The 24,792-nt window shown below is 48.9% G+C and overlaps 1 protein-coding gene and 1 long non-coding RNA gene across 11 annotated transcripts in view; both read left to right on the top strand.

Moving 5' to 3' along the window:
- Positions 1–3,319: 3,319 nt before the first annotated feature.
- Positions 3,320–4,714, top strand: LOC122233053. The gene is made up of 2 exons (XR_006210504.1): positions 3,320–3,854; positions 4,518–4,714. It is a non-coding gene; the product is annotated as an uncharacterized LOC122233053 (long non-coding RNA).
- Positions 4,715–5,968: 1,254 nt separating this feature from the next.
- TSC1 (TSC complex subunit 1) overlaps positions 5,969–24,792 on the top strand; it is a 48,194-nt gene continuing 29,370 nt past the window's right edge. For 3 of the 10 annotated variants that reach the window (XM_042965140.1, XM_042965141.1, XM_042965132.1), the window contains exons 1-3: positions 5,970–6,195; positions 15,609–15,671; positions 22,821–23,006. In XM_042965140.1, the coding sequence (XP_042821074.1) occupies positions 22,901–23,006 (106 nt within the window). In that variant the 5' untranslated portion in view covers positions 5,970–6,195; positions 15,609–15,671; positions 22,821–22,900. Of the gene's footprint in view, positions 6,225–6,342; positions 6,529–6,729; positions 7,318–11,612; positions 12,599–15,608; positions 15,672–22,820; positions 23,007–24,792 lie in introns of those variants that run through there. The other 7 variants (XM_042965142.1, XM_042965137.1, XM_042965133.1 and 4 more) reach the window with 7 other exon arrangements.

Genomic DNA, 24,792 nt, shown 5'->3' with positions numbered 1-24,792 from the left:
CTGAGTACAGCCTCTTTGTCCGTAGCACTTTGCCTGTTATTCCTGGGCTGGATCTGGCTCTGAATCACAGTATGATCAGTCCCTCTCCCATCTCATCTGCTGGACTCTATGCTCCTTGAAAGCAGGTGTAGAGGATTGAATGGTGTCTCCCCGCCCCCCCCCCCCCGCCACCAATTCATGTCTACCTGGAACCACAGAATGTGGCCTTATTTGGACATAGGGTCTTTACGGGTATAGTGCAGTTCAGATGAAATCATGCTAGGTTAATGTGGGCCCTGAATCCGGTGACTGGTATCCTTATAAGAAGACAAGCGGACACACACCGAGGAGAAGGTCACATGAAGACAGATGCAGAGACATGAGTGACACAGCTACAGACCACAGAAGGTCAAAGTCTGCCGCACCATCATGAGGCAGGAGAGAGGCACGGAACACATTTTCCATCAGAGCCTCCAGAATGAGCCAACCCTGCCCACACCTTGCTCTCAGACTTCTGGCTTCCAGAATGGTGAGGGAATACATTTCTACTGTTTTCAGCACCCCCCTGCTTGGGGTAATTTGTTAGGGCAGTCGGAGGACACTCATACAGCAGGTAACAGGAATAACAATATTTATTGACGCCCACGCCGTGGCAGGCACCCTCCGAGCATTGACATGTGTCTCATACCGAGCTGTCCCAGCAACCCTAAGAATTGGGTATTTAAGGTATTGGTCTCATCCCCATTTTCCCAGTGGAGACACCGAGATTGCCCAGTGACTCATCCAGGCCACACGGCTGGGTTGTCGACCCAGGATCCTGACTCACCCGGGCCTCTCTGGCCTCACCAGGCAATCTGTTCTGTTACTGCCCACCTGTGGCCACCAAGGCCAATTCTCCTTTCTGACTAAGAAAAGGATTGGAAAGGGCATTCTTTTTTCTTTTTCTTTTTTTTAAGTTTATTTATTTATTTATTTAGAGATGGCAGGGAGAGACAGAGAGAGAGGAAGAGAGAGAGAATCCCAGGCAGCTTCCACACTGTCAAGTGCAGAGCCTGATGCAGGGCTCGAACTCATGAACCATGAAATCATGACCTGAGCTGAAATCAAAAGTCGGACACTTAACTGACTGAGCTGCCCAGGCGCCCTGGAAAGGGCAATCTTTTTTTTTTTTTTTTTTTTAATGTTTATTTATTTTTGACGGGGTGGGGGGTGGGGAGCATGAACAAGCCAGGGAAGAGCAGAGAGAGAGGGGGACGGAGGATCTGAAGCAGGCTCTGTGCCAACAGTGGGGAGGCTGATGTGGGGCTCCAACTCACAAACTGCGGGAGAGGGAGGCAAGAATCCAAAGCAGGCTCCAGGCTCCGAGCTGTTAGCACAGAGCCCAATGCAGGGCTTGAACTCACGAACTGTGAGATCATGACCTGAGTTGAAGTCAGATGCTTAATCAACTGAGCCATCCAGGCACCACTTGGAAAGGACATTCTTAAGCAAAACCTCAAAAAACCCAAAGTGTAAGTCTCAAAAAAAAAAAAAAAAAAAAGGGAGATGAGTTTGATAACATCAGGATTAATGTCTCTCTTCCAATGTAATACAATACAGTTACAGTTACTAGGATGATAACAGACTGGGGGAAACATTGGAAATATCTGTAGCCAACAAGGGGGCACACACCTAAAACAGAGACGGTGCTCCCACAAATCAACAAGGGAAAGATAGTAACTCTATTGGGAAAATGGCCAAAAGATAAGAATCAGCAATTTATAGAGGAAGAAACCCACAGCTTAACAAGAATATGAAGAAATGCTCCGTCTCACTAATAGAGGGTGGTAAATTAAACAAGAACATGTCAGGGGCGCCCGGGTGGCTCAGTCGGTTGAGCGTCCGACTTCAGCTCAGGTCACGATCTCGCGGTCTGTGAGTTCGAGCCCCGCGTCAGGCTCTGGGCTGATGGCTCAGAGCCTGGAGCCTGCTTCTGATTCTGTGTCTCCCTCTCTCTCTGCCCTTCCCCCGTTCATGCTCTGTCTCTCTCTGTCTCAAAAATAAATAAATGTTGAAAAAAAAAATAAAAATAAATAAAAAAAAAAAAAAAAAAAAAAAAAGAACATGTCAGGGGTGCCCGGGTGGCTCAGTCAGTTGAGCGTCCGACTTTGACTCAGGTCATGATCTCCCGGTTTGTGAGTTCGAGCCCCAGATCGGGCTCTCTGTTGTCAGTGCGGAGCCCATTTTGGAACCTCCGTCTCCCTCTCTCTGCCTCTCCTCCATGCGTGTGCCCACGTTTGTGCGCGCTTTCTCTCTCTCAAAAATAAACATTAAAAATTAAAAACAAAACAAAATAAGAACATGTCAGGATGGCCATGAAAGAGCCAGTCGATGCCAAGTGTTGGCAGGGATGTGGGCATTTTTGTGGACAGTAGACTGGGGCAGCCATTCTGGAGAACAATTTGGTGGTAAGTCCGTGCAAAATTTTTGGAGGTGACGGGTGTGTTTACTACCTTGGTTGTGGTGATGGTATCATGGGTATGGGCCTTTGTGGGCAGCCATCCAGATGTGTGTGCAATTAAATGTGTGCAATTTTTTTGTATATCAATTATACCCCAACAAAATTTAAAAAAATTCTCTAAAAACAACAAAGTTAAGTCCACCAGTTTTACTCCTAGATATACATCCCAAAGACATTCTCAGCCGTATCAGTACAGCATGTTCCTCCCCGTGTTTCAGATGGCACCGTGGGTATCATTCCCTCCCTGGGAGAGTGGAGGGCCGATCAGTGTAGATCCGTATCGCTGAATAATTGTCAGCCATTAGAAGCTACTGGCTAGATGCATACAGAGCATCATGCACGGAGCTTCAAAACAACGGTGAGTGGGGCAAAAGGTCAGAAACAAACTGCCACCACAAACATAAACCATTTATGTAAGTTAAAAGTACATGCATAGATATGTGCATGGTCATATATGTATATAGTGTATACACATATAATCTTGGTCTTTTGGACACAGTGCTAAACAGCGAGGGGCTGCTGCTGAGATGGGGTTCCAGGGCTCTGTGGAGGCTACTGCCAGAAACTTGGACTTGGCCCTGTAGATGTGTGGCCACTGGAGGCAGGGTGAGTGGCATGAGGCCACATACAGAAGGGTGAAAGCAGGCTTTTTTCCAGGACTCTGAAAATTCAGGAGATAGCGAATTATATTTCTTTTTCCATCTCCGTCTTGGTCTCCATCTAGGTCTTTTCCATCATTTGGCTGGACTTCTGAGTTTGTCGTAGGAGATGGGGACGTGGAGGGTCACAGCTTCTTCATCTGGGTTTAGTGACCCGAGGCAAGACACAATCTCTCTTTAGTATCCATATATAGACTCAGGGAAGTACCCTGATTGGTCCAGCTCAAGTCACGTGTCCAACGGCCAATCTCTTTGGCTAGATGATGGGGATTGGCCAGGCCGGGTCCAAGTGCCCCCGTGGCTCGAGGGTGGTACTGTGGTTGTCCCTCGGAAGGGGAGGGGGAGATGTCGCACAGACTAATGCAGGGGAAGACTACCCCGTCTATCGGGTCAGCACCACCTGCCTACACCGGCTCAGCTCCTTTGTTTCTTGTCACGTTCAGACAGGCGACCCATGACTTTTAGAGAAAAAAATATCCAGGTAGCCTGGACTAAGAGCAGCTGGGGATGGTGGCTGGGCTGCCTCTGCCGTTTCTTTCTGGCCTCTTGTCACACAAGCCCCTGGTGGTCCATATTGAGAGAACAATTACCATTCTTCTTCCAGACACTGTATAAACAGTAACAATGTAGTTCGGGCCCCCCTTGAGGGCCAGGAGTTGATGAGCTCCATGGATCGCTGCTCCCTTCCACGGAGAAGAACATTCCAGCAGGATGAGGTCAGAGCGCTAAGGAAAATTGGGGGGAGGGAGGGAGGTTCCTGGGTCAGAACTCTAGGGCAGTGCCTGGCCCTCGACTCCGCCCCTTAACCTGGGCCCTCCAATCCCTGGACTGAGAAATCTCTGAATGCACTTGAGTCCCGGCCCTGGCGTGCATGCAAAGGCAGTGTGGTCCTTCCTGCCAAATGGTTTGTGGAGAAACCAGATCCTTCCCCTTTTCCCCCAACCTTTTCATCTCTGGATCCCACCCCCCCCCCCCCCCAGCTGATGGCCCTTGGGTGGCTACATAGAGTTCAGTATTTGGTGGACCAGCTCCTGGGAGTGATGGATGCTGGCCATGAACACAATCAACATGGTAACATAAGTAACATTTATTTAAAAAAAATTTTTTTTAATGTTTATTTATTTTTGAGAGAGAAAGAGAATCTCAGTGCAAGTGGCCGAGGGGCAGAGAGAGAGGGAGACACAGACTCCGAAGCAGGCTCTGGGCTCTGTGCTGACAGCTCGAACTCAGGGGCCATGAGATCATGACCCGAGCTGAAGTCTGACGCTTAACCCACCGAGCCACCCAGGCGCCCCCAGAAGTAACATTTATGGAACTAGGTTTTACCCTAGTTATATCTTAACGTCTCACTGATTTAACCTCAAATCTCCACTCTGCAGACATTATTATCACCCCATGTTGTGGATGAGGAAACGAAGGCTGAGTCCGTTCGTACGACAGCAGAAACCTGCACTCAAGCTCTGGTCCGTTTGAATCAAGAACTCTTGGCTTCCCCCAACTGCCTCCATAACCACGTTAGACTGGTTGAATCCCCAGCTCAACGCCCACCTGCCCCATAAACCAGCATGGTTATAAAGGCTGTGCACTGCTCAATCCGGGAGGATTGGGGGCTAGAGGACAGGGCTGAAATACACCCTGGGCTCTGCTCACATGGGCTACGGTCTCAGAAGGGGTGTCTAATTCTCACAAAGCACCAGACAAGCTAGCAGCAGCCCCACCTGGGACTACACTGGGCCTCTCCGAATGCCGACAGCACCCACTGTTCTGGCCCCTGATGCACCTGGCCCCTTGCATCGCAAGCTGCCTGGCATTGTGACCCAACTGGTTCCCATGACAAAACTTGTTATTCCCAGAAGGCACCCAGCACTTACTGCCTCCAGGCTCTTGATTCGTTGGTGCTTTCGGCCTCCCAACCGCCTCTCCCATTTCTATTTCATAAAACCTACCTTTCCTTTAAAAACAAAGCAGATGCCCACTCCTTCAAAAAGCCTTTCAAATTCCGTTAGGCTCATCGCACTCTCTGCCTGCTCTGTCATGCTGCTCTGGCCTCTGATAAAGAACATCACCTGTTGAGCATTTTACTATGCTCGGGGCTTGAATTCTCAGTTGAGGAATGCTGTGATGCTCATTTCCCAGAGGAAGAAACTGAGGCCCCCGCCGACTTTAAGACTTGTCAGGTCTAGCCGATAGACAGCTAGGAAATAGAAGGGACGGAATTAAGGCTGCTTCATTTCCAAGCTGTCTGCTCCGATTAGGGTGGTTGTCCACAACTGTCGTGATCAGGTCTGAGGCGTTGGCAACCTGAGGGCAGGCGCCAGTGTGGTTCTTTCTTCACAGTCCCAGAGGTGGGGTTTTGCGAATATTCTGCAAAGGAACGAAGGCTGCCCGGATGGAGTGAAAAGCCACTCCCCCAAGGCTCCAGAGCGGACCCTTCACCCACGCGGGCCCCAGGGGCTCTTTGGGAAACACGATCGCGGCTCTGCGGCGGGTTACAGAGAGAGAGAGAGAGAGAGAGAGACCCCGGGAAGGGGGCCGGGGGGGAGGAGGAGGGAACAACCGGGTCTGCAAGGGCAGAGGGGACGAGGGGGAAGGCAGCAGGCACCCCAACCACACCCAGCCGGGCCACCTTGTTTACGCCTCTTGCACGGCCCCTCCCGCCCGCCCGAGCACGTGACCTCCGCCCCGCCCCTCGCTCCCTCGCGTGGCTCCTCCCGCCGCGCCGGCCCTTCTTTTCGCCTCCTTCAGAGTCACAAGATCTCTCAGCGGCCTCCTTTCGGGATCCTTCCGCCCGTCCCCGCCCCCCCCCCCCCCCCTACGTTACAAACTCTCCTGGGTTCTTTCTCGGCTGGTTCTCACTACCGGTAATGAGCAGGACGGCCTCTTCCGTCCAACGGGGCTGCCGGCCGCGGTCATCTGCCGCTGGGGTCGAGGGGGAGGTGAGGCCCAGCCGGGCACTCTTTTTCGTGGCGGAGGCCGCAGCGGCCGTGGGCCTTTCACGACGGGGGAGGTGCTGTACGTCCAAGATGGCGGCGCCCTGTAGGCTGGAGGAACTGTGAGGTAAACAGCTGAGGGGGAGGAGACGGTGGGTGAGTATGGGGGTGTCGCCCCCCTCCTTTCCACGGGGGCTTCTCGGGGCACCCCTGGCACCACGACCCCGGTCGGGGGGGGGGCCCCGAGGGGCTGGGGCAAGGGGCTCCCTTGCCGGAGAGGGAAGCCCGGGAAGGGGTGTCCGGAGGGCTGTCCCCTCCCTCTGATTACGTGCTACCTCTGGCGGGGCCCCGCAGAGCTGGCGAGTCCCCGGGGAGGAGAGGCGGGCCGGACCAGCACCTCGCCCCTCCTCGGCGGCCGAGGGCACGGCTGCACCCCCGGGGCGCGGTGCCGAGGGCAGGGGTGAGGCGGGCCCCTTCGCCAGCCCCCTCGCTTGGCGGGGTGACAGGCTCCCGCGGGGTGCGGAGGGCAGGGGAGAGACCCCCCCCCCCCCGACCCCCGGCCGGAGGGGCAGGGCCGGTGGGGGAGGGCGGCTGGTGCCGGGGCTTCCGGAGGGGGGCCGGGGGTGGGGCGGAGAATGAATGGAGGCGGCCCGTGGGCTTCGGGGACCCGCCTGGACTCCGGGCGCGTCCGCTGGAATTTGCGGGACTGGGGTGCCTCGCTCCGCGTGTGCTCGCGGGTGCCTGATTGACGGTCAGAGACAGTCACTTCCAGTCGGCCGAGGCGGACCCTAGGCGACAGCCAGCTGCTTGCGGAGCCGCTGCTAGACGCTCATTCATTCGTTCGCGGAACTGGAAGACGACGAGCCCGCGGCCCGAGAGACCTCGGAGGATCGAAGCTCTTTGTGCTCCCTGCGAGAGAGTCGTGCTCCGCGTGTTTTGGACTCGGGGGCCGGGCGGCAGCGTGGGAGGGGGCGCCCCCGGGGCGAGTCGGTGCCCGGCGGTCGCCCTCTCCCTCCTGCAGTCCCTGCGACGAAGGGGAGAGGCGGCCGCCGCTGACGCCTCCATTTCCCAGGGGAGGAAACTGAGGCCCGGAGAGATCAGGGCTGGTGGCCCAGGGTCCCGTCCCCAGGGCGTGCCGCTGTGGGCCCCAGGCCGGTGCTCCTGGCCTCGTTGCTGCTCCCGCTTGACCGAAGCCGGCCTGTCGTTCTAACCGAGTGGCTGGAAGCGATCGGCCAGAGTTTGTGCGCAGGTGCCTGTGCGTGCGCGTCTCACGTTGAAGGGGGGTGCGTTGTGTCCAGCTGTGGGGGCTCCAACAGCCACAGGGGCTCCTACACCTGAGCTTTGCTGGGGATGGCAGCCCTTGTGCTTGTCAACACGTTGGTCTAAGTTAGGCCGGCAAGTGTGTGATGTTTTTATAAAAGGACACGTTTACTGCAGAAACAAGTCCTACTAAAATCCTTGCTGGTTTTTTTTTTGTTTTGTTTTGTTTTGTGTTGTGTTAATAGAAAGCCTGGAAATAGCACTTCGCTTTGCATAGAGTAAGCTGTAAAAGTACTAAAATAGAATAATACTCTTCTGAGATGCTTTGATTTACAATTTCGGGATCCGCTTGGAGTCATCGGAATTCAAACAGGCCGGCGAGGCGGGGCTGTAAATTTCAGGAAGCATTTATAAAACCGAGTCTTCGGGGAGCCCTTGATTTGCCGAGCAGCCACCTGTGATTCTGAAGTTGAACATTCCTGAGTAAACCTGGAGTATGCAAATGGGAGGGCTGATTTAGGGTTGTGTAGGGAAATGTACCTGTAACAGTCGTGCATCAGGCAGATGAAGCCCCTCAGAAACGCTGAAACGTTCTCCGCTATCGCCCTGGGGAGCAGCGAAGTCTTCCCCTAACCAGCTGGTGTAAACTTAAGGGCAATTTATAGACGATGTAAAATGAAAATATCCTCTTACTAAAGTTAATATCTTACCTAAAACCCTCTTCCATCAGGTGCCTGGAAAGGTGGATGATGGAAGCTTTCTTCACTTCGTGCGTTTCCTCGTGTCCTGAGGGCTTCGTGTGTTTCTAAATTCCTAGTTAGACAGACTCTTGGGCGGCTACAGGCCTTCAGTACCCCGCTTCACTAACCTGGAGTGTCTCGGATCCTGTGACTCGCTCGTACCCTTCCTCCCTGGGTTAAGAGTGAGGGCATGTCACACGGCTACTGTTGCGGCGTAATCCGATGCGTTTTGTGCATGCTTGGTGTCATTTGTGGGCCGAAACTGAACAGTCTTCCCAGGGCAAATCAAAGATATACCTGTCTGTGTAATGTTTACGGAATCACAAAATCGCCGGGAACAAGCGATCTCAAGCAGTCGTGTTCATCAGAACCTCCATGCGCAGATGTCCAGCCCCATAGTACACGGGCCCCCGTGCTTGCTCTCCAAGGATACCCTGGGTATATATTTTGGAGGCAGTTGTAGGTGGTTCTGATGTACGCCGGACGTTGAGGACCAGTGGCTTCGAGTATCAATTTGGCTATTTTTCCTTTGATGTATAATTTATTGCAAAGGCATTTCCTAAGATAGTTTCTACCCTTCGGTGGGTGTGTAGTGCTGGGTGAGTTTTGGGCTCTGAATTACAGTTGACTTGATCCCGTAGCTCTGTCCTTCTTTCACCATTTGTTAGGGTACAGGTATGTTCTTTTCCAGGTTCCAAGCCACAGTGGACTAGCTTTTCCTGGAATTAACGGTATACTCTTGGATGCAGAGGAACCAAGTACAGCGATGCATCAACTGTTTTAGGCCTTTGCTAAAAATCAGATAGCTCTTGACTTTTAACAAGCCATCGAAGTTCTCTAAGCTTAAGCTTCTTCGTCTGTGAAGTAAGAGAGTTGGCTTGTGAATTAGAGTGTTTCTAAGTCTGAATTTCTGGGATTTCAAGTCCTCCCGGGGCTTCAGTTAAACATTCTGACTCAGTTGATTGACTCAAAGTGTTAACGGCTTTATAATAACTGAGCACATTGGGGCGCCTGAGTGGCTCAGTCGGTTAAGCGTCCAACTTCGGCTCAGGTCATGATCTCGCGGTTCGTGAGTTCCAGCCCCGCGTCGGGCTCTGCGCTGACAGCTCGGAGCCTGGAGCCTGCTCTGGATTCTGTGTCTCCCTCTCTCTCTGCTCCTCCCCCGCTTGTGCTCTGTCTTTGTATCTCTCAAAAATAATTAAACATTAAAAATTTAAAAATAACTAAGCGCATTGGTGACCCTTAGCCCGACCCAGTGAGTGATGACTTCTGTATCCTTTCTTTTGTATTACATGATGCTTTAAGAGGTAACCCCCTGTAAATTCTTCACATTATAAATCTCTCTTTGAGAGATTGGTTTTATTTATATTAGTTTTGTTTGTCATGTAAGGAGCTGAGCTTAAGCATGAAAGCAAAGTATACTCAGTAACATTCAAACCTGTAGCTTTTTGCTTTAAAAATATGTGTGTGTATAATTAACATATACTCACACTTGAGATTCCTCCCCTGTGTTTAGTATAATTTAGTTTGCTTGACAATACTCCTCATTTTTGGCCATTTAAATTGGTCTGAAAGAGGTCTGCCATCAGCAATTTGAGATTATACTTTTTCTGGTTTACTTTTTAAGCCTATAGTTACTAGAAGTTAGTCATTTAATATCTAATGTCTCTGTTTTGGGGGGGGAGAATAAAATATATATATATATATTAAAGATATATGATCTTAGGACCTCGCCAGTTTCTTCTTGTCCCTTGTGCAGTGCTAACTTTTGTTCTGTCCTGGGAACCAGCAAAAGGTAACAGAAAACTTTTTAAGGTTGAATGAATTCAGATTGTCATCTAATGAGTAAAGTGCCTTAAAACCCCAGCTTTGATACGAAACAAGGCCTGGTAGTGACTGGCCTAGAATTCACAGGTCACTTTCTAAAGTAAAGATAATGGTAGGAGAGACCACGAAGCATTATTTGAGTAACCGGGGACAGTTTTGCCTTTCTGTTGGTGATGGCAGGCTCAGTAGGGGGTGATAAGAAAGAACAGATACAGTGACCTTAATGTCTGCATTAAGACCAGTGCTACTTTGAATAGTTGACGGAGCACAGCAGCAAACATGAAGTGTATCCATTTCGAGTTATAGAATGGTTTTATCAATGTTGCACATACAAGTTGTTACATGGGTAGACTGAAGCTTCATGTACCCAGCAATACATTTCATTTAGTAGTAATATTGTTATAATCAGGTTTGTATTTATTGAGTACTTATGTGCCTGACACGGTGCTATTTTACATGCATGATCCCCGTTAACCCTTCCCACAGTTTTAAGAGACAGGTGAGGAAGATGGGGAAACTGAGACCTAAGGTCACTTTCACAGCTTCTCAACTGGGATTTGAACCCTGTTGGTTGACTTCGAAGCCCAAACATTTCATCTTTCGCTTTGATAAGTGACACGAACTGCTAATCTCATAAACTCATTCATAAGTTAGTGGTTCTTAACTTTTGGGGTGCCTCAGTTCCCCTCTGAAAATCTGCTGGAAGCTTTGGACCAAATATCCCTTCCTGTCCTGTCACCACCAAACAATTCATACAGATCCAATCAGGAACTTTATAGACCCAGCTTGCAGCCCAGCTGCTTATTCTAGACAGATTATTCCTCTTAAAAATGGACTTGGGCTTTATTAAAAACTTTTTTTTTGTTTTTAAACCAGTAGGTGGGAAAGGCCCAAGCCTTTCAGAGGTGGACCTGTGTACTGTTTGGGTTGTACATTATCTTGTTAAACTTCTATTGAATGATTCTTTACACTTGTCAGGGAATTCGACTTGAATGCCACATTAAAAAAAATTAGAAGTGGAGATCTCAGGTATGTAACTTGCTAAGTGCTTGTCAGGCTTGGAGTTCAGTCTGTGCTGGTACCTTTAGCACCTGGCAGAATTCCACTGGGCTTTTTTCCAAGGTTTAGGCACTGTGTATTTTTTTCCCTTTGAACCTCAAATTATTTTTAAAATTATATATTAAATATATATGTGTATTTTTGTGGCTTTTTAAATGTTTTTTTTATTTATTAAAAAATTTTTTTTATGTTCATTCATTTCTGAAGGACAGAGAGAGACAGAGCACAAGCAGGGGTGGGGCGGAGAGAGAGGGGGACACAGAATCCGAAGCAGGCTCCGGGCTCTGAGCTGCAGCACAGAACCCGACGTGGTTATTTTTATGTTTTTATTTTAATGTTTATTTTTGAGAGAGAGAGTGTGTGTAAGCAGGAGAGGGGCAGAGAGACAGACAGACAGACAGACAGACAGACAGACACAGAATCCGAAGCAGGCTCCAGGCTCTGAACTGTCAGCACAGAGCCCGACGTGGGGCTTGAACTCACAGACTGCGAGATCGTGACCTGAGCCGAAGTAGGACGCTTAACCAACTGAGCCACGTAGGCGCCCCCAAATTTATATTTTTAGTGTTTTTTGGCTTCATCCTTCTGCTTCCTGGGCCAGTGGTTCTCACCTTTAATAAGGGCATCAGAATCCCCCAGAAGACCCCACCCTCACAGTTCCTGATTCAGAGGTGTGGCACAAGGCCCAGGGGTCTGCATTTCTAACAAAGCCCCAGGTGATGCTGCTGTTGCTGGGACCACATTTGAGAACCACTATCCTGAAGTGTCAAAGCCTGTGCCCTTTGATTCTCCTGGGGTATTTCTGTTTTAGTCCTAGGAACTTGAAACTTAAAGAAATCTTGCAGTTTGCTCAGATTTCTTTTAGGGGAAGCTCGGTAGAGTGGCTGTTTGAAACATGCATGATACTTGTCTGATGTGTATTTTCTTGGTAAATAATTTTGATTCAGGCTGAAAGAAACATTATTGTTTATAGAAGAGATTTATCTTACTGAGACCAAGCTCCATCCCTACAGGCAAGTTCTACAAGACTCACCTTTGAAATGGGGCATAAGCTTCAGCAAGTTGTCCTTCCAGGTCCCTAATGGCAAAAATTCTGAATGGCAAATCTGGAGCTCCCCTGGCCCGGTTCACGTGACCTTGAGAGGGTGTGCAGCTGCGAGGGCGGGGAAGTCAGCCACAACTACACGTTTTGGCAGGTTTCTCCATCAGGTGCTTCACGCTCACATGCGGGGTGGTGTCTCCTAACCCCTTCTCCTCCTTCCTGTGTGTCGTGGGAAGAGGGAATGGCAGCTAGTATCTTACCCTTTTTGGATGCATTTGTGCTGAAGGCAGCTTTGTTCACTTGGTAGAAGATTGCTCGAGGAAATCACCCGAGACTGTTACCGAGCCAGCACTGAACGCAGTGGTGTACCAGCGTATTGTTATTGCTGTTATCTTCATTATTAACATAATGCAGTGATGGTTCTGATCTGCCTGTCCTGTAAAATAGTCCGTCTGTGCCTGAACCCGTATCTGCATTGTCTTTGAATTTTTTAGATGAAAGACTTGAGCATGGGAAGCAAGTTATGGTGACGAGACACCTGCCTTCATTTTTACCTCATAGACAAGCATGTATAAAATCGTCTCAGGCGGTATGTTATGCAGGTACCTATTTGATGGGATTTGCAGTTCTAAGGCATCGTGGGATAGAAGGCCACACGCCTGATGCCTTGGCATGGTGTGCCAGAAGTCTGAATACTCGACTGATGTTTTCAGATAAAATACTTTCTAAAGGCATTTTAGGTATTTCATAAAGGGATGCATAGCTCTTAGCTGTCTCACAGCGTGTAATGCACCTTGCCCAGGACAGAGGGATGTGAAAAAAGGTGTGTAGGGTTCTGCTGATGGCAGCTGTACGTGCCTGTTAAGCTGGAGTTTGAGTGTAATCCTAAGTATATAAGCCATCTCTCTGTAAACACCTTAAGAATGAAATTAAGGTGAACTATGGAAACAAATTGACCTGAGCTCTTTCTGTTTAATCTCAGAATACTAAAAGCACAGAGCCCTCTTCTTCCTCAGACTTACCCTTTATTCATTCATTCATTCATTCATTCACTCAAAAAGACTGCTTGTAGGAAGTTCCATCTCTAGGTGAGAATGCGTCTTTTGAGTCAGATACGAAAGAGGAAACATCTAGATCTGGGGGCATGTTTCTTTTTTGATTTGGCTCTTGAAGGTTAAGAACGTGACTTGACCCTGTTGTGCTCTGAAGGTGTTTCCATCCACAGCTTTAAAGAGGGTCTTCAACGTTCCTCACCTCCGGTCAGGGAGTTCACAGGCCACATTGCACTTGCCTGACGAGGATGATGTTACCTAGCAGTGCCTCCATAGGACAGGATTTAAATATAAATGGATAAGTCAATAAGCAGTTAAAAATATAAATAACGGCAGGTCGCCTTTGACTTGTCGACATTAGATTGATGACAGTTTGTTACGATGAGCCGTTTTTTGGCCTAGTGATAAAGAATTTAAGAAGTCTTCATGTTGAGCATTGGACAAAACACATTCTGATTTCCCGTGCCAGTCCCTTTGTCTAAGGTGGCGATCTTGGCTGGGCAGGCTACGAGGTCTCATCTTGTGCGTATCCCAATTTCACCCTTCCTGGGATACTCCTTTTCAGGCAGGTAAAAGGTCCAACCAAGATTAGTTGTAAGAGGAAGTCTGTATGACTCACTGGACTACAGCTGGTTTTAAGATGCGGAATAGTAGAGGCTTCTGTGTTTTAATTCTGGTTCTTTACTTGACTGAGTGACTGTGGCCAGGCAGGCACTCCCCGTCTGAATGATTCGGCTGGCCTTTTTGAAAGTGCACACGCTTGCCCGATGCCACCGAGGACCGTTGGATTTTCATGCCTAGAGTGTGCTCCCCAAGGAAATGTAATTACCCGGTCGTCTGGGGCAAGAGCTGTTACTTGTTAGAGAGTGCTCCATCCAGCAGCTCGACTTTGACGTCACAGTCCAGCAAAGGGCTTTCGCACGCCCGCTGACGGGGCGTCGTGCGCAGTGTGTGCGGCTCTGCTTTCTCGCTCTGTTTCCCACCCTGCAATGGCTACCGGGGAAGGTGGTGAAATCTTTGCTGACCCGAACAGGGTATATTTGCCTCTTCTCTGCCAGATCCTGCAGTAGGCCCGGGGTGCCCGCTGGGGGACCAGACAGGTAATCCCTGCTCCTCATGGGGCTGCCGGCTCATGATTACACTGTACCTACGTTTAGTTCGAAGGGCCCACATTTTAAAACACTTTGGGATAGGGGCGCCTGGGGGGCTCAGTCGGTTGAGCGTCCGACTTCGGCTCGGGCCATGATCTCACGGTTGGTGGGTTCGAGCCCCGTGTCAGGCTCTGTGCTGATGGCTCAGAGCCTGGAGCCTGCTTCAGAGTCTGTGTCTCCCCCTCTCTCTCTCCCTCCCCTGCTTGTGCTCTGTCTCTCTCTGTCTCTCAAAAATAAGTTAATGTTTTAAAAAAAAAAACACTTTGGAATATATACGCACACACGTATATGCCTATTTTATGTGGTTATTTAATATGAGATAATTGCCAAGACAGAAAGTTTTGTTAAAAAGGGGAAGAAAGTAGAAAAAGGATAGCTGTTCACAAGTATTTTATGCTTCACGTGGAAGGATGAGGTTCAGGTTGTGCTGTTTCGAAGGCAGAATTCAGCCTTGTGCATTTATTTAAGAAACATTTTAAGTCCTACCCTTTAGTCAACCATACCAGAGACCGTGGTAGCCGCTAGAGATATGCTACTGACTGAGCTCCTGCCCCTCCCTGGATGCAACTTCTATTCTAATGAGGGAGTCATGTTCAGTAACTAATTACGCTTATTTAATTGGGTTGTGCAAGTGACACAAAGAAATATAGGCTGCTAAGCAGATATAACAGGGGACCTGACCTAGTCTGGGGCACGGGAGCGGAGGGGAGGGAAGCCTTCTCTGATGGGGCAGATGTATAAGCTGACATTTTAAGGGTGAATGCTTAACTTGGGGGCCGGGGCGGGGGGGGGGGGTGGGCTGTAGGGCGGGAGGGGGCCGTGGCAGGCGATGAGGAGGTGTAGGCCCGCTAGGTGCTCTGCGCCTGGCCCTGTTCCTGCTCTTGTGGCCTGAGTCCCCGGGCCGTGTGAGTGATGACTCTGCCCCGCGCTGTGCCAGGGCTCTACCCCGTGTAACCCCCCAGGCAGCCTCCTGAGGTAGAGGCCTCAGTTCTCACTTTCCAGATGAGGTAACAAGGCTGATGTTAGGAAGCTAAGATAAGCAGCCAGGAGTGACCCAGCTGATAACCTGGCAGAGCTTGGATTGCAACTTGGAATCGTGTGATTCTAGAACCCATCCTGCCCATTTGTTTATAGCTCGAAGAAACAGCTAACAGAAGACAGAGATTACAAGTTCAGCACAATATAAAGGATTTTCCAGCAACCAGCTGTTCAGAAATGTAGACAGGGAGAGAGGGGCACGTGCGCCCAGTGATTGTAAATATTCGTTCCGGTGGAAACCAGATGGCCACCTGTCAGGGCTAGGGCAGGAAGCAGCTCGGACCAGATGAGCCCTAACCTCCCCCTCGTTGCATCTGGTTTTCAGTTCACTGTAAGATTGTTGTCCACATATGTGTGTTTTTTCCCTTCAGTGACCATGAAAGACACCAGGTTGACAGCACTGGAAGCCGAAGCACCAATTGTCCCCAGAACAGGTAAGGTATCAACTCAGTCCAGTGGTTGGGGGAGATGGAAGGGAATTGCTCACCGGCGTGACTGTGTAGACGTGTACTTGTTTCTTTGCATTCAGGACTGAACGGTTCTGGGTTAAGCTACTAGCTAGGTACTGGTCCTCCTGTGGCATGAGATGATTTGTCAAACTACCCGTGGTTTATTAATGGCTTATTCAGTGCCAGGCACTGCGTTAAGTGCTTTATGCGTGTTACTTATTTTCTTTTTCACAGCCACACTTTTGGTGTATCCTCATTTTGCAGATGAGGAACGAGGCTCTGAGATATTATCTGCTTTTCCTAAGGTTGTTTAGCTGCTACTCGGGGGACCTGTTGACTCAGATCAGGTCATCTTAGCAGCGAAGCTTGGTTTTAACCACTGCATTAAATTGATTAAACTGAAGCCATTGTGTTGGGGCGAGTCATTTGACTAACGCAGAGGTTCTCGACCCTGGCTGTGCCTTGGGAATCCACGTGGTCTCTCGACCCCACCCCTTCACCTGCTCTGGAGTGGGGCCTGGGCATCCGGATTTTGTGAACTGTCCAGGTGATTCTAATGTACATCCTGCGCTGAGAACCCCCGAACTGGTGAATTAGCATTTACGTCTTCACATGGCTTTACTTATTAATCGTCTTAGTTAGTGTTCGGAGATGAACTATAGGACGTGGTGGTCTCTAGGACTGGAGGATTTTCAAAGTCCTAGAATATACTCTTCATAAATAGTGAGGCTTTGGCACTTTTGCGGATGCGAATTTGGTCTTAGTGACGTTACTTGTATCACTGAGCTGTAATTTTGAGTTTACCAGCAAGAGCGCCCAGTACAACAGCACTGTGTGCGTCTGTGGGAAGATGTGGGGAAGATGGGGAGGTGTTTGTTGCTGTCTCTCTCCGTGTGTAGCTGATGGGGTTCGCTTGATGGCTCACTTGTTGCCAATTACTATGTCCTGTCATCGTCCGCCTCACCTTACATCACAGGAATTGTGAAATAAAGTGGGGATTTCTTGCCTTCAAGACTGATGTCAGTTCACAAAGAGGAATTTCGTACAGATTGTGGACCAACGACAGGGCGGAAGTGTCCTTCTCTCACAAGTAGGGGGAGCTTTCGGAGTGTGACTTCATTCTCCGTGTTTTTGCGTGTTCTTCACACTCGCCCTTCTTCACAAGTCCGCGGAATATGAATTCGAACCCATTGTCAAGCGGTGGTGTTCCTATGATTGGGGCCCAAGCTGAGTAACACGCATCGTAAGTCGCAAATTTAGTATTGCAGTTGTGTGACATTTTAGTAGCTAGGTTTGTAAAGTTTGGAGTTCTCGTGTAGGAAGATGACTTCCTTGGGACCTGCAGTTAGATTGCTACTGCGGTCGCCGCGTTGCATGCGGGACGCCGCATTCAGCCACTACCGTCAGCCCATCACGAACCTTTTTGGACAAAGCGGAACGTAGTTCAGGAAAGTTTGCGGAAGATTGTCTTCTAGGAGGAACCTGTATGTTGGGATCACAGCTTGGGCAAGCCTCCCAGACCCTTTGTCTTCAGCTACTAAAGATCGTTGGCAATCTGTAGCCACCATCTTGACACGCTTTTTCGTTTATCTTTTGGCCTTCGTAGACACAGAACCACAAGCCCTTGTCTTCCTAAAGCACTTTTGTAAAGTCCGCTTTGAAATTTGATTAGTGAGTATAAAATGTGCTAGGGGATTTCAGTTTCTTCTTAACACTGTTTTCTTTATACTATTTATAGTCCTTATGTTTGGCTTGAAGATGATTTCTCAGGGATGTTGTTGTCTGTGATTTTTGGATTTTTTCGTGTCTTACAACTGAGGTGACAGGTTGACATTTTTCATTCATCCTTGCAAGATGTGAAGTAGTCCCAAATATTACTTTCCTTGAAAGACTACTAATTAAGACTATAAATTAAATGCAGCTTTAAAAGCTTATTTTGTTTGTAATAAGTGCTATAAGACAATTCTATAAAATGTAGAATTAAAATGCAATTTAATTTCTGTTTAGCCATCTATTATTAAAAATTTTATAAACATTTGGCTCAAAGAATAATTGCTGTTATTTGTAAAGTTATCTATGTAATCTATCTCCTTAATATTCATATTATTAACATATTTAACCATTTGAAAGTTCTTGATTGTTTTTTTTTTTAATTTTTTTTTTTTTTAACGTTTATTTATTTTTGAGACAGAGAGAAACACAGCATGAACAGGGGAGGGGCAGAGAGAGAGGGAGACGCAGAATCGGAAGCAGGCTCCAGGCTCCGAGCCATCAGCCCAGAGCCCGATGCGGGGCTCGAACTCGCAAACCGCGAGATCGTGACCTGAGCTGAAGTCGGACGCCCAACCGACTGAGCCACCCAGGCGCCCCAGTTCTTGATTGTTTTTGAACATAAAAGTCACGTTCAGGGGTGCCTGGGTGGCTCAGTTGGTTGAGCATTCGGCTTTAGCTCAGGCCGTGATCTCACAGTTAGTGAGTTCAAGCCCCACATTGGGTTTGCTGCTGTCAGCCTGTCAGCGCAGAGCCCCTTTCGGATCTTTTGTCCCTTTCTCTCTGCCCCTCCCCTGCTTGTGCTCTCTCAAAAGTAAGTAAACATTTTAAAAAAATCTTCAGGGGCGCCTGGGTGGCTCAGTCGGTTGAGTGTCCGGCTTCGGCTCAGGTCATGATCTCGCAGTCTGTGAGTTTGAGCCCCGCGTCGGGCTCTGTGCTGATAGCTCAGAGCCTGGAGCCTTCTTCAGATTCTGTGTGCCCCCCCCCGCCCCTCCCCCACTCATGCTCTGCCTCTCTCTGTCTCAGAAATAAATAAACATTAAAAAAAAATCTTCAAAAAAAAAGCCATGTTCATCAACTAAAGCTTTTATTTTTATGATAAATATACGTTTGTAATGAAACTGTAAAACGCTGAGCTTGGATGTTACAGCTAGAGTGTTTTACCTTTATTTAAGAGTGAATATTCAGATTTCTAACAGTAATTCTAAGTGCACGCCTTGTCCACATTATAGACATCGTGTAGATTAGATATAATGGTTACGACATGAACACGTAGCTATTGATCACACACAGTCAGGGATGCCAGAAATGCTGCTGAAGTAGGCAGTTCAAGTTTCAGAGGTTCCAAAGACCAAGGCCAAAGCCAGATATTGGCCAAATATAGAGACTAAAGTTAAACTTGGGTGACTCCCTATCTTCCATGCGAGTTGAGATCGTACTAAGTACCCTGTGTGACCGAATCTGATGACCGGCTGTAAAGTTTAAGCTTGGTGGAGTCAAGGGCGGTCACTGACAACCCCCCTGTTGCTTTCGGTTGGGTGCTCAGGGGAGACCTCGCTGAGATGGTGACATTTTGAGTAGAGACCTCAGTGACAGTCAGCCATGCAAGGATCTGGGGGAGGAGCATCCCCGGGATAGGGGCACCGGCAGGAGCACCAGTTTTCCTGGGTTTTGGGAGACGGGGACCAGAGCAGAGAAATGCCGAGGCTGAGTGGAGCAAGAGGAGGCAGGCGGCGGCTGAGGGCTCGCAGCCGGCCGGAGCACGGGGAGCCGTCCGGCCACTCGTGGGTTCGGCTCTTCTTGTCTCCACGGGAAGCCATTGCATGGACCTAGACAGGTGATGGATTCTGATTTCCCCATTTCAGAGTCTTCTGTGGTTGTTTGGGGGCAGCTGCATTGGAAGGGGAGCAGGAATACAGGCGGGAGGAGTAGCACGGAGGGTGATGGGGCTTGGACGGGAGCCACGAAGGGACAGCAAAATCGTGGGTTTGCTGACAGATCCGAGGGGAGGACGAGAGCCAGTGGAGGAGTCGAGGATGTCACCTTGATGTTGGCTTCAGACCGATGGCCGTGCGTATTCCTGAGGTCCAGAAGACTGACAGAGTGACAGGTTTTGGCATGGGGAGTGGCTGTTGAAAGTCATCGCTCCCTAATGCGAGTAGCATTGTCTGTAGCACTGTGCTGTGGCACGCGGCCAGTGATGATCACACCGACTAAGTGGAATACCGCTTTGGCATGTAGGTTACAGAAACGTATTAACCTAGGTCTTGACTTTCAGCTTCTCGTGACTCCTGTTTTTTGTACTCGGTTATTTCCAGAATGGAAGAGAGACTTTCACAGCTGTAAGTTGATGCTTCCGGTGCCTGTGGTGTTAACCTTCGGGTGACTTTTCCAGTCCATCTTCCCCAGACTGGAAAGTGTGTCTCACACGTGTGGGCCTCACCCGCCCCTACTGCTTACAGGCTGAGCTGGCCCCTTCCCCACCCTGTGCACACACTGAACCCCGTCCACTTCCTTCTCCCGCATTTAATTCTCCGTTGCATGTGCTAAGTCTGTCTTTCCTACTCAGCACCCTGCACTTAGCCCTTCGAGAAATATCTGAATGAGTTTTAAAAGAGATACGCTAATCACGGGACTGATTTCAAAAGCTCGTGATTAAACAAACTCTTGGGAGGGCTTTTTTGAACGTCAGAATCCTTGAACTTGGGACACTTAAATGAAGAACCTCCCATGAAACCCAAGACTTATATTTTTTCTGGGGAATTAAAAAAATATGGTTGAAAGAATGTTAGAACCAAAGAGAAAAGCTTATTGCCAAAAATATACTCATGTGTTTTACAATGAAACCTTATTTGTGCTTTCTGTAAAGTATCTGGAAGGAACAGGCTCCAGAGACAAGACTTTGACCCCTAACATGACATTTGCAAACTGAAAAGCAAGCGAGGTAGCCCAGGCTGGCCAGCCCTGGGTATGGCCAAGTTGACTGGATGAGCGCCATCTTTCTTTGGAGTTGAACTCCTGGCGCTCTGTGTTCTGGGCTGCCTGGATTTGGGGGACCAGCTCTGACGTTACTGTCTTCTGAATATACAAAATACAAACTCAGAGCCTCACTATACTGAGACTAGGTAAGTCGCAGTGTTATTGGAACAGAACCAAACTTGGGGACAAAAATGCTTTTAAATCTGAGGGCTCATTTGTGGTTTACCTGGAGTAGGAGTGAATGTGAGGGCGAGCCAGATAAATGTGCTGTTAAAAAGTCACCTTGAAAATGATGGCCCCAAGATTTTTACTAGTTTTCTTTTTGAAATATGTGGCCACTACTCAGGGAGTGTTTATTTGTGCCAAGTGTGGGCGTACGTTCTCTCATTCAGTTCTCTCAGTGGACAATAAACCCTGACAGGTTGATATTTTCCTCACTTTTAAATTCAATTTAATCTCACTCACAAGGTGAAATTTGTTTCTGTTTTCAGCCTTGAACTCTATTACAAGAAAATCTTACTAGTTGTAAGCCCTTTGAAATGGACTTCTTTGTGATTTACCTATAAGATTGACATTTATAGCTGTGAGCCAGCAACTTCCTGCATCATGATTAGCTATCGAAAATGCATGTAGACATTTTTAAAATGTTTGTTTATTTATTTTGAGAGAGAGGGAGAGTGCGCATGTGCAAGCAGGGGAGGGGCAGAGAGAGAAGGAGAGACAGAATTGCAAACAGGCTCCATGCTGTCCACGCAGAGCCCGACGCGGGGGTTGAGCCCACGAACCATTTGATCATGACTTGAGCCGAAATCCAGACTCAGACGTTTAACCGACTGAGCCACCCCGGCGCCTCTGCATGTAGACCTTTTAAGTGATTTTTTGGGCTCATGAACTTCTGATTTGCCAAGAGGCAAATCAGTGACTACTGCCAGGTTGTAATTAAATGAGAGCAGAGGTGATAGGAAGTACTCACCAGTTTCTGGGGTCACTGGTACTTTAAATTTGACATCCTTACAGAAGGGGGACTTAACTCTTCAGTGGAAATTTTCTTTAGCGTAGTGTTTCCTGCCAGCGTGCTTATTAAAATGCAGGTTCGTAAACCCCAAATTCAGTTCTGGAATGGGCCCAGGAGGCTGCATCTCTAATAGGCATCCCGGGTGGTTTCCGTCGACGGTGACGCTGGGGAGCGGCCACTCCAGCTCACTCCAGGACAGGCCCAGGAGGAGGCAACGTGGTGGCAGAGGACAGAGACAGTCGTTGGTCTGGGAGTTGAGCCATCTGAGTTCTGCTTTACCATGTGACCTTGGCAAAGTTACCTGTTCTTCTTGAGTATCCATATTGTCATTTGTAAAAGAGGGTATCTGCTGACCTCGCAGAATTGTTGTGAGGGTCAAAACCACAAGTGAGCTTCGTGTCACATTTAAGGGCTTAGGGCTTTACCGTCAAGCAGATCTGGGTTTAAATTTCAGTTCTCTTTTGGTTTGGCTTCTTGCCAGCTTAGCAGCCCCAAGCAAATGTCTTGATCGCTGTTTCTCTCCCTGTAAGATGGGGACGGAGGAACCAATTGCGTGATACCAATATAAGGACTGTATTCAGTGATGTTTGTAAAAGGTGTGCACTTCCTGTCTCCTAAATGATAACTGGTTTTGTTTTTAAAAATACACCTTTAGAGACCCAAGCGGAGAGAAAAGAACAATGGTAAATGTGGGTAGTGACGCCTGGAGAATGAGCTGCTTTTTTGTACGGAAGGGTGAGGCGGCATGTCCAGCACCAGGAGGCACTGAGTCTTCGGAGGGTGCACGGTTTACCCGCTTGCCCCCCGCCCGGGGCCTTTTCCCTGTGACCGGTGGCATTCGAGTGTGACAGACCCCTAGGGCGAGGAGTTTGTACGAAAAATTGAGAAGCGGTCCCTGGTTGAAATGAGGTGTTGAACCTGTGGTCCTGTGACCTAAGAAGCTATACTAACTTCTAGACACTGAAGGGAGCATCAAGAGGGAAATGGTATGTTTTCAGTGCTTTTTCCGAAAATCGTTCACCTCTTTTGATCAATGATTTGAAACATAGGCATCGTCTTAGCCGAAACCCGAGGTAGAATCAGAAGTAGGAACGAAAATAAAAAACTTAGCTTCGGTCGTGGTATTAAGTTGCTGCGATGGTTCTGACAGGTACCAGTGTTTCCCGTCTCTCTCTGGTTGTTGCGTTCCACACGACTCTGTTCACGAATGGGTCAGAGAGAATTAATCTCCCACCCTAGCTGCTTTTATCAGCAGCGCTCTGGGCGAACTTTCGCTGCATTGGACACGCGTGCCGGTCTGTCTCGCGGTCACTTTTTGGCGCGGGGAGGTGGGACCGTTTTGTCACGCTGTTATTCTTCCTTCCTCGCAGGCTGGTCGTGGCGCCCATGAACAGCCTGCAGAGTCTGTAGTGCGCGTTCCGGACCCGGCACAGCACGCCCGCGTAAGACCATGGCCCAGCAAGCCAACATCGGGGAGCTCGTCTCCATGCTGGACTCCCCCGTGCTGAGCGTGCGTGATGACGTAACAGCCGTCTTCAAAGAGAACCTCAATTCTGGTAAGTGGCTTTGTGTCCCTTTCGGCCCCTCTGCCCTCGGGGCGACTACACTCTGCTGACTCGGGGTTTCACCTTCTAAGGAGAGTCTTTAAACCACTGAGAAAGAGCACAGATTGGTGGATTCACTCTCTGTGTGCTTTAAGCTTTCTATTACGGTGATATTCACATCCACACAAGCCTGTCAAGAATCACATACTGACCCCACGAGCTTCAGCATCTTGTTTCACCTCACCTCCCTTACTCCACCCACCCGAGTGTTTTCGGGGGCCAGATAGAACATCTCGTCCGGAAATCACGTATGTGATTTCTAGCATAAAAGTGCATAACCTGGGACGCCCGGGTGGCTCCGGTGGTTAAGCGTCCGACTCTTGGTTTTGGCCCAGGTCATGATCTCACGGTTTTGTGGGTTTGAGCCCCGAGTTGGGCTCTGCGTTGGCAGCGCAAAGCCTGCTTGGGATTCTGTTTCCCTCTCTCTCTGCTCCTCTCCTGCTTGCGCTGTCTCAGTCTCTCTCAAAATAAATAAACAAACTTCAAAAAAAAAAAAAAACATTCCCTGTCTTTAATCAGAGAAATATGAATTTAAATAGTACCTTTCTTTGCTTACTAGGCTGATAGAAATCAAATGCTGATTATGAAATGGGCACTGTTGGCAGGAGAATAAACTAGCGTTCAGCCTTTTTGGGGTCCCCATCACCAATTGAAAAGCACGTACCATGTGTCCCACTTAACAAGAGTCTGAATTTCAGGGGCGCCTGGATGGCTCAGTCGGTTAAGCGCTGGACTTCGGCTCGGGTCACGATCTCACAGCTCGTGGGTTCGAGCCCCGCGTCGGACTCTGTGCTGACAGCTCGGAGCCCGGAGCCTGCTTCAGATTCTATGTCTCCCTCTCTCTCTGCCCCTCCCCTGCTCAGGCTCTGTCCCTCTGTCTCTCAAAAACAACTAAGCATTGAAAAAACCAAACGAGTCCGTATTTCCTTATAGCCTTGGAGAAATTGGAAAACCCAAGTACCCTTCAGTAGATGACTGGTTAAATTTCTCACGCAGAGCCAGGCAGTGGAGCGCCGGGAGGTCAGTGAGGAAAATGAAGTAGGTCAGAGGTGCCATCACGGGAGGGTGCCCGCACGGCGTTAAGTGGGAGAAACACACACGTACGCGGACCGTGTGACTGTGGACGTGAACGCACGCATGTGCACGGTGTGATTAGCATAGTAGGAAAAGGTTTGTGAGGGGGTGTGTGCCAAACTCTCGGAAGAGTGGGTTGGGAGGCTGGTCGTAGAGGGCACTTTCCTTTTACGTACTTGCGTGTAACCTGAATTGTTAACAATGGACGTGGATTGATTACAGTTTTATTGTATCTTACTATTATTTTTTAAAGGTTTACTTATTTATTTTGAGAGAGAGAGGGAGAGAGAATGAGTGGGAGAGGGGCAGAGAGAGAGGGAGAGAGAACCCCGAGCAGGCTCCGTGCCGTCGGCACAGAGCCCGACAAGCCTCCATCTCATGAACCGTGAGATCAGGACCTGAGCCGAAACCAAGAGTCTGACGCTTAACCTGCTACGCCACCCAGGCGCCCCTACGAATTTATAATTATCAAAAGCAATAAAAAGAGAAGATAGCATTTCAGTGCTTTTATGGATATTTAGGCAGGTAAATTTGATATTATCCTGTTAAACCCAAATTAACTCAAGGGGGCAAAAATAGAATGCCCCGTGTAACTTTGGGTAGCATATGAGGAAACATTTTCTGGATTTTGTGCCAGGCGCCACGTGAGGTAAGTTTAGAACGC

Source organism: Panthera tigris, chromosome D4 (genome assembly GCF_018350195.1).
Source record: "Panthera tigris isolate Pti1 chromosome D4, P.tigris_Pti1_mat1.1, whole genome shotgun sequence".
In the NCBI taxonomy this organism is placed as follows: Eukaryota; Metazoa; Chordata; class Mammalia; order Carnivora; family Felidae; genus Panthera; species Panthera tigris.
The sequence above is the reverse complement of the archived record's forward strand: the minus strand, read 5'-3'. Positions and strand labels throughout refer to the sequence as shown.